Raw genomic sequence first — 8,635 nt, 5'->3', positions numbered from 1 at the left:
TAGTTTTTTAGTCACAGCCTATATGGAAGAAATATTAATTAAAAAATGGAAATGGAAGATTGAATTTATCGGGAATGGGCCTGGGCCGCAGTGAGAAAAAAAAAAGTAAAGGAGATGAAGAACTTAAGAGAGAAACTTAAGAAGAGAGGATAATACAGAAAATGACGCTTCTATCTTTTCTCTGTTCCTGTCCTCCAGTAATTCCGAGCTCATCATGGTTTCCGTTGACGTCTAATACCACTGCTTTCTCCATCAATCACAGGTTCCAAATTCATTCCTCTGATTCCACCAACATTTTCACCCAAAAACTCGACACCTCTCTCTTATCCATCACCGAATCCTTCTACGAGGACGAGCTATGGGCCGCTGCCTGTCTCCGCGTCCGTTCCTTCAATCAATTCCGCCCTGACGCCTTCGGAATCCGAGTCAGTCTCTCATTTCAATCTTCTCATTCTTTCTTTAAAGCTCAAATTTACATTCTTGATTCAATTGAATTGTGATGAAGTAATGTAACACGATGCATGCCGTATTTCGTGTTTGTTAAGTTGTGTTAGGATCATATGAGGTACTTGGCTCAGCGCGAGTTCGAAGCACTCAAGGAGCGTGTTTCGGGGAAAAGAACGGGCTTCAGAAGAGTCTCTTGCATTAACGCGTCCCTTCCATTCTCCCACATCTCTTCACTCTCTCATGATTTGTGTTCTTTTTGTAAGGTTTGTTTATTTCCTCTTTTCATTCACGTCGCCCCGATTCCCTTCATCAATGGATTGCTCAATGCTAGTCCTTCACGTATGTATGTATGTTTGGAGATGAACATTTAGCAACTGCCAACTGTAGTCATTGGTTAAGGAATTCAAAATAGAAATTTCCATTCAAAAACATTATCAATGTATTCTTTTATTGTCATTTTGAATGCAGTGCTTGCTATGCGAATTCCATTCCAATAACAAATTTCGATATTTAGTATCCAGTGCCTTCAAACTGCAATACTTGTATGACCCAATGTTAATATTTGCTAAAATTAAATGGAGAGATCTGTTTATCATACCTATCTTTTTACTATGCTTAGAGTTCAAACCTCAATTCTATCAGATAAACTGTCACAGGAGGGATAATCTATGTGTTGATATGTTCTGTTTCTTGTTTCTTAACATATCTAATTGTAGTTTTCTGCTAATGGAGAGGACCGGATTGTAGTTGGCACTCTTGATCTTAATCAGTGCTTAAGCCTTCCTGATGAAATTGTGGGGTTGAAGCCTGAGGTATTTTCCTATCTCCTGATGTCCAAACTTGTATGCTTGTTTTGTCTAGTAGAGGTTTTGAGTTTTGACACGAAAACTGGAAAATCGTCTCTCTGCTTTCTAATTTTGTACAGTGCTACCGTGTGTAACTGTTTAAATGTTTCACTGTTATAGGGGATTGGAGCTGAGGTCACCAGGGCATACCTCAGTAATGTATGTGTTGCTGAGGAGTTGCACAGAAATGGGTTGGGTTATGCACTTCTTGAAGTGTCAAAGTTAGTAGCCTCTGATTGGGGTAAGAATCCAAAACACGCTTAACTGCTAAGTGGATGTTGCGATCGTTTCTGCTGTCTTTAAAAAAGGTCAATCGATGTGCAAATACGAAGAATGCTAACAAAATATTCCCAACTACAGTTCTTCGAATACAACCTCTTTTATTGTTTAAAATATTTGAAATTAATAAATCACGAAGGATACTTAAGTAACTTTCATAAGTTTAAACAATAATATAGTGTATTGTAAAGAGTATATTACGAACAGGTAAATCCTAATCTTTGTTTTAATAAGTGCTTCACTCGGCTGTGTAAGAATTCGGCATTTTCAAAATTTTGTTCCGTTTAGTTAGAAAACTCATTCACAAGTGGTTGCAATTCTAGTTTTCGTTATGCATGGCTCAATTCAAAATATTATTATCAGGGCAGCATTGCCAAGCACAACGATAATCACTTCCCCCCTAGTAGTTATCTAATATTGTTGATGATATTTTTGTTTGATTATTTTTCAATGCCAAGAACCAGACATCAAGGGAAACGATTGTGATCTCCCTTATCCTTGGTCTGTGCTTAGTGAACATTCTTGTGGACCATGAAGAGTTCCTGTGTTGTAAAGCACTATTGGTGTTCATATAGTATTCTATTTTTTTTTCCTTAACCATTTTACTCATTTTAGTTTATGAACGAGGACAACCTGATTTTACATGACAACTCAGATTGGACTCTCCTAGTCCAAAAATGACTACATTTATCTATCGTTGTCAGGTATAACAGATTTGTACGTCCATGTTGCTGTCGACAATGAACCAGCCAAGAAATTGTATATGAAAAGTGGGTTCGTCTATGAAAGTGATGAACCCGCGTGGCAGGCCCGGTTTATGGATCGACCCCGAAGACTTCTGCTATGGTCAGGGCTTTGAAGGACCAAATTTAACAGTGTTGTCCTATATCTCTTGTGTATATGGTTTACTGTCTATTCTTGTGAAGTAATTTTCAGAACATAGGTCGTCAATGTAACGTGTTTTGCCCTTTTAGCAAATCTGGTTGACGAGGGTCAGCTTTAAGCCTTGTAAGCACACATTGTAAGGCTTACAGCCTTAGAACATTTGGGGCGCGGAACATTGTAAGAACATATCATAGTATGTACTTAGTTGCAATAACTAGAAAGATCAAATTCATTTACTCCTAGCATAGCATCTATATGCTTCATAGAAGTATATCTTTGTCTACCCAGAAAAGAGATTCCTCAAGTTGTAATTCATCAATGATCATTTCTAAAAATATATTGAAAGAGTATTTACAAGCTTTCTACTTGAAATTTCCTGGTAAGGTAAGCAGTAAATTAACGGACAACATGAATTCATCATTCGAAGGACCAAATTACCGGAGTCAAAATTTGAATTGCAGCACGTGAAATGATAAATTGAACTGTCACAAAGCCAAATTTGCTGGAGATCAGATCAATATTCTATCTCCTTCGAACGTATACAACAACTGAAGCTTGAAGATCACGATCTACCTTGAAGTGAGCGTTAAAAAATCTTCTTTCCTGTTGTAATCCCAAAGTTAATTAAAAAGATAAGGACAAAACATTAAGACGAATAAAAAAACTAAGAAATAAACTTTAGGACAGTCTAATAATTACCTCCCCATAATCAAATGAATTTAAAAGGTTCTTCAATTTTTGTTCTTCTGAATCAAATAAAACTATGTGGCTGGCCATAGACACGTTTTTAGCATATGCAGACACAAAAGAAACAGGGTCCATCAAGAAACGGTCGGACTCATCGAGGACTCCTTTCTCTTCACTGGTGAACAATATACATTAACATGAATTATGAACTTAATTAACTTCCAACAAGATTAGAAGCGATGACAATGCGCAAACTTCCAAACCTTGGGGTGCAGTCCAGAAATTGCATTGGCAGGTCATGATGCAGCATGGAATAGTATGGAGTCGCATGGCAAGGCGTTAGGAATAGGATGCTTCTCACTTTCCCATGAAGAGCTTCTCTAGCAAGATGGTTCATGACATCCTCAGGTCCTCTCTGTCAGAAAACAGAGATTGAATATTCTAAGTTCTTACAGAAGATTGCTTCGCTCAACTCTAGATATAATAAACAAGCACATCAAATTGAAAGAAGATTCTAAATAGATTAGAGCACGTTTGGACAAACTTCTCCGTAAGAATTAAACTATATGACAAAAATTTGATAAATCAACTTATGCTTCATAAACTAATTTTAACTCAGGGAGAAACTTGTTTCATTTTTTTTTCTATAATTTCTTTTGGAGAAATTTGTCCAAACACGCCCTTAATACATAAGCAGCATCAAGTCCAAGTAAAGATAGGAAGGGAAGAAGAGAGAGACCTGATGGACCAAACTCATATACAAAGCCATTGGAATATTGGTAGCAAGCAAAAATAAGATAGCAATTCTCATCTTGGTAGGGCACCTGGTATGCGTTTTGGAAGATTCTTTCCCTTTATACCTTGCAGAACCAGGATCTTCTATTGCAGCTAAAGAGTAACCAGAGAACATCAGAGCTATGGGAAGAACTGGCAAAACAAACCTGTACCTCATAGTGATCATTGTCACGGATCAAGCTAAACCCAATAGAATAGACCGGATACATGTTAACATGCTTATGTAAATTTTAAGATTGGAATACCTGAATTCTTTGTGACCTAATAAACTGTAGAAACCTAAAACCCATGCAAGAAGGCCAGAAAGCTTCCATTGTTTGGAATAAATTATACCAGCTATACAAAATGGTAAGTAAGAGAAGATCATAACTGTAAATCCCTGAGTGAAGTACCAGTGCCACTTGTGAGTTCCATAATAGTCTCCACCAGAGGAGAGAAAATTGAATTTTAGAAAATTAAGTGGTACTAGAACCCATGTGCCGTACATGAAACGATCTAATAAGCAGGTAAGTCCAAGCACCAGGATCCTGATAGAGTGCACCCAAGTGTTAATAAAATAAGGTCTTCAGGGTCAAGGGAAACAGAGAAAATTCACATGTGATAATAATGCACGCGACTCTTAAGGCACAATTCCTTGACAAGATTGTATTTTCATAACAATAAATCGTAAAATGTGTGAACTTTCAGGAAAGGAGTCGTCTGACGTTCATGGGGAAGGAAAAGTCACAGAATTTATAAAGTGAATCTCCTGGGCACATAGAAAGGAGCAAAGGAGAGTGATGACTTGAATTTGACAACAAAAACATTATTCAATACAAATATATTTCTTGTTCCTTTTAATTAGAAGCAGTGATTATGAGACTTCATAAAGATTTGAATAAATTAATTTACCTTAACTTTTGAGTTACTAATGTTATTTTCTGATATGAAATATAATTAAATTTTCAAATAGCACTGACATGTCAAATTAATGATTGTAGTATGTACAATAAAATAAATAAATTACATGGAATTTTTATACGCTACAATAAAAAATCTCATTGCCTGAATAAATCCTGGTTACTGGGAAACACAAGGAAAATAACACCAAATTCAGGTATCCTTACATCTCCATCCACAGATGTCATGAAGCTTTCTAAGAAATAAACTGGTAAAATCAGAGTATTTAGACAGTCCCAAAACATACCCAATAGGAGCCACCTCCAAAAAAATGAATTTGAATCTATCACGTGCCTTTAAAAGCTCAAGCAGACCGACATACAACCATGTAATTGCACTTGTTGGTCGGATAGCACAAGCCACTGCTGCCACAGCTAAACCCCACTTCCTTGAAACAAAGGAATAGTTGCTGGAAGATCTCATGCAGGGCCAAAAGTAAAGAGACACAAGTGTAAGAACAGTCTCCAAGCTATTCGATAGCGTTCGAGAAAAACTATAAAACATAAACCAATTGGACAACTGCGAAAAGAGCTGAGACAGAGTTAAGTTTTCATAACATTACACAAAAATTAAGAACAGTACACAAAATGCAAAACAGCAAGAATTTATCACATTAAACACACCCAATTTAAGAAAAAAAAAGAAGAGAGAGTAGGCAAAATCGTAGGATACTGTCCATTTTGCAACACAATCACCGAAAAGAACCTCAGAAAGCTTGTACAAGTATAAATCACCAACTGCAGAGAACACAGATTGAAGAAGCCGTGGAGTCCTCATCTAACAAACATAGTACAAAAATTCTATACGTTAATTTTCAGTCAATTAAAGATTTTAACCTATTAAATCAATTTAAAATCACTCAGAAATGAATTTAAAAATAATTATAATAAAATTTAACAATCTTTATCTTACACTACAACAATCACAAGACAGTATAAAATACATATATTTGTAGGACATTGTTATTAAATTCAAATTAGATTTAATTACAGGATACAATTTCATTCAAGTAGAGGAAGACTATTATTGGTGATAAAATTTTCTTTTATAATTTATTGCAACTGCAGTGCAAACCTCAAAACTCAATACTGATGTTTAAATTAGAATAGTTCCATATTAGTGGTGATAAAATTATAATTAATGGAACCACACCTATGAAATACATTAAAAAAAAGAAAAGAATACATGAATTGTTTGTTTAAGCTGGTACATTTAGATTTAGAGTGTTTACCATAAGCCAAGGAGTATCAAGATGCAATAAGGCGAGGAGCCTATAAAGCGGAACGAAGAACATGGGATGCAAGTAGCTTCGGATACCCTGTTTCCATTCCCACGTTAAGTGACCGTACCTGCCAGATCATCGCTTACGTGCCATCGGCGAAGAAACAAACGGAGGTTTAACGGAAAAATGAAAGGGAAATTACTGGAACCGTACCCAAAGGCGACACGGTGCGCGACCTCGGGGCCCTGCCAGTGTTCGTCGGGGTTGAAATAAGTCTGCACCAAAACAGAATTCACCATTCGGAACGCCAAGCAGAGAAGGAAGATTCGTTTGTGAGAACAGCAGAATGACGAGTGCTCTGAATCTGATTTCGATGACGTTGGAGCTTCGGATTTCTGTTTGTCGGCATCTTTGTTGCTATTGTGCCTTTGTCTCATTATTTGAGACTGGGATATCTGTTTCCCTCTGTCGTTAGAAAAGAGTACGGACTACAGTCATTTACTTTTGTTCTTCTTCACCACTACGAACGAAAAAGGAAGAAGTTCCAGGATCAATAGCGTGGACTCTGGTGCTAACCGCATTTTTCCGTATATGACCCGACTCAAATTGGGTTTACAAATATTTTCAGTTATGGACCCAAACGCAAGAAACAAGCTTTCACTTCTTGCACCCCAGAACTTCTTTCTTTGTGCTACCCCTCAAATTTATGAAATGACCATTTTATCTCCATAAGAGTGACTTTTCGGTTATATGTTTCCGGAAAATTTTCAAACAAACTTGTCAAGATTTTAGAAATAATATTTTTTAATGAGATTTTTGGAATAAAGTTTTTGGAACAAAATTTCTGAAATTCATAATACTTTTTGGAACGAGTTTTTTAGAATATTCTATATGAAATATGTTTTTGAAAAAGTTTTCTGAAACAAAATTTCCACATTTATCTCTTCTTCCTCTGCAGTGTTCTTCCCTTCTTCTTCTTCTTCTTCTTCTACAGCGTTTCTCTCCTCTTCTTTTTCTCTGCAACAGTGATGGTGGTAGCAGTAAGAGTAGCGGTAGTGATAGTGTAGTGCAATGGTGAAAGATGTTTAAATCTTTTCATGTAAATGTGGAATTGCAGTTAGTAATTATGGGTGCAAGGAGTAATAGTCCAAGAAATTCTATCTTGCAAAAAGAGCTTCTGCAAAAGAATACTAATGTCCACACTAAAAATCCTTTGGTAAAAGAAAAAAACCAAGGCAGAAAATCGCGAATAGAGAATTATCATTCCTAGTTATTACTCAATCCTATTTAGTTAGTAAAAAATATTCCTAAAAATATTTATATAAGTCTTTTTAAAAGGAGACGGTAATGTATTATTGTATGGTTTATTAAAAAAATTATTTTAACTTGAAAAAGTAATATATTCATTTTTTCATTTTTTTTTCAGAAAATCAATAAAAAACTATTCTATGAAAACATTGTTTCCTGAATATGTTATTTTTCTTTAAAATGTAAACATACATGAAAAATTGTTTGAAATCCAAAACTTTTATACTGTAAAACATTACCTATCAAAATATATATATATATATATATATATATATATATATATATATATATATATATATATATATATATATATATATGTGTGTGTGTGTGTGTGTGTATGAATAAAATACGAGTTTATGAAAAAAATGCACTGCATTTTGGAATAATATTATTTTAAACAGCTACATAAAATTTAAAGAATCTAAAATTTCTAAGGAAATATTATAAGACTAAATTATTTTAAAAAAATTATATATACATTATTAGTAATTTATCTCTTAAGAAAGCATGGTTTTTAAATAGAAGTTCAGAAAAGAAAAGGGTAATAAATGTTTAAATGGTACTATAAAAATAGACAATCTTTGACAAAATTTTATATTTATTCACTTAAAAATGATTATATTTATTTATGTTTTCTAAAATTTAAGATAAATTTAATTAATATTCAAACCCATAATTATTTTTATTGAAAAAGGTAAATCAGGACAATGCATTTTTTTAAATGTAATATAAATCATTAATTCAATGGTGAGGTCAACTGAACACGAATTGCAACTGAGATACGGTGAGGAATAATTCATTATTATATTTTAATTATAGCATTGAGATTTTATCATCTAACATCTCATGAAAAGCTTCCATAATATGCAATGGTAAAAGCTGATACGTTTATGCAAGTGATGCAAGCGAATAAAACAAAATGGGAACAGGGAAACTTCGTTAAAACTTGTCATCCTTAAAGATTAAAAAGAGCATAAAATGTATTCGTTAAAGCTATTTGTATTTATGTAATTCATGTAAGCTAATAAAACAAAATGGGAATAGGTTAATTTTGTTAGAGTACAAGAGTTACCCAACAAAAATTGCGCTCACCCTGTCTCTAATTTACTCGTAACACGGGGACCATGTAGTTGGTGTGGCCTACCCTTTTGTCTAACAAAAAAAAGTAAAAAAGGAGGAAGCTTATCCTGTTCGATTCATGTCCCAAATACAGCTTCAGAGAACAACG

At 34.5% G+C, this 8,635-nt stretch overlaps 2 protein-coding genes across 3 annotated transcripts; one reads left to right on the top strand and one right to left on the bottom strand.

Moving 5' to 3' along the window:
- The first annotated feature begins 55 nt into the window (after positions 1-55).
- On the top strand, positions 56-2,821 carry LOC114177771. Its single transcript, XM_028063287.1, has 5 exons — positions 56-425; positions 555-710; positions 1,164-1,259; positions 1,413-1,533; positions 2,276-2,821. The coding sequence occupies exons 1-5, from the start codon at positions 162-164 to the stop codon at positions 2,428-2,430; spliced, it is 792 nt and encodes a 263-aa protein (XP_027919088.1). The 5' UTR covers positions 56-161; the 3' UTR covers positions 2,431-2,821.
- Positions 2,753-6,681, bottom strand: LOC114177770 (GPI mannosyltransferase 3). 2 transcript variants are annotated; one of them, XM_028063284.1, is made up of 9 exons: positions 6,313-6,681; positions 6,109-6,226; positions 5,550-5,654; positions 5,125-5,408; positions 4,184-4,465; positions 3,883-4,084; positions 3,407-3,558; positions 3,156-3,318; positions 2,753-3,059 (listed from the first exon to the last, which is right to left on the bottom strand). In XM_028063284.1, exons 1-9 carry the CDS (start codon positions 6,534-6,536, stop codon positions 2,979-2,981), a joined length of 1,611 nt encoding a protein of 536 aa, XP_027919085.1. In that variant the 5' UTR covers positions 6,537-6,681; the 3' UTR covers positions 2,753-2,978. The 2 variants fall into 2 exon arrangements, with proteins under 2 accessions (XP_027919085.1, XP_027919086.1); XM_028063285.1 differs by having other exon boundaries at positions 6,109-6,195; positions 6,313-6,562.
- Positions 6,682-8,635: the final 1,954 nt, after the last annotated feature.

Source organism: Vigna unguiculata, chromosome 3 (assembly GCF_004118075.2).
Source record: "Vigna unguiculata cultivar IT97K-499-35 chromosome 3, ASM411807v1, whole genome shotgun sequence".
NCBI classification, from domain to species: Eukaryota; Viridiplantae; Streptophyta; class Magnoliopsida; order Fabales; family Fabaceae; genus Vigna; species Vigna unguiculata.
This window is presented reverse-complemented; position numbering and strand designations above follow the sequence as displayed.

Bases quoted from the DNA above. Each gene is read 5' to 3' on its own strand.
- LOC114177770 (XM_028063284.1), bottom strand. From the start codon at position 6,536: ATGAGACAAAGGCACAATAGCAACAAAGATGCCGACAAACAGAAATCC. The intron at 5,409-5,549 runs GTATCCTACGAT...ACTCTGTCTCAG, and splicing joins ATTGTGTTGCAAAATGGACA to CTCTTTTCGCAGTTGTCCAA. The intron at 3,319-3,406 runs GTTTGGAAGTTT...ATTGTTCACCAG, and splicing joins TTTCTGGACTGCACCCCAAG to TGAAGAGAAAGGAGTCCTCG.
- LOC114177771 (XM_028063287.1), top strand. From the start codon at position 162: ATGACGCTTCTATCTTTTCTCTGTTCCTGTCCTCCAGTAATTCCGAGC. The intron at 1,260-1,412 runs GTATTTTCCTAT...TCACTGTTATAG, and splicing joins TTGTGGGGTTGAAGCCTGAG to GGGATTGGAGCTGAGGTCAC. The intron at 1,534-2,275 runs GTAAGAATCCAA...TATCGTTGTCAG, and splicing joins GTTAGTAGCCTCTGATTGGG to GTATAACAGATTTGTACGTC.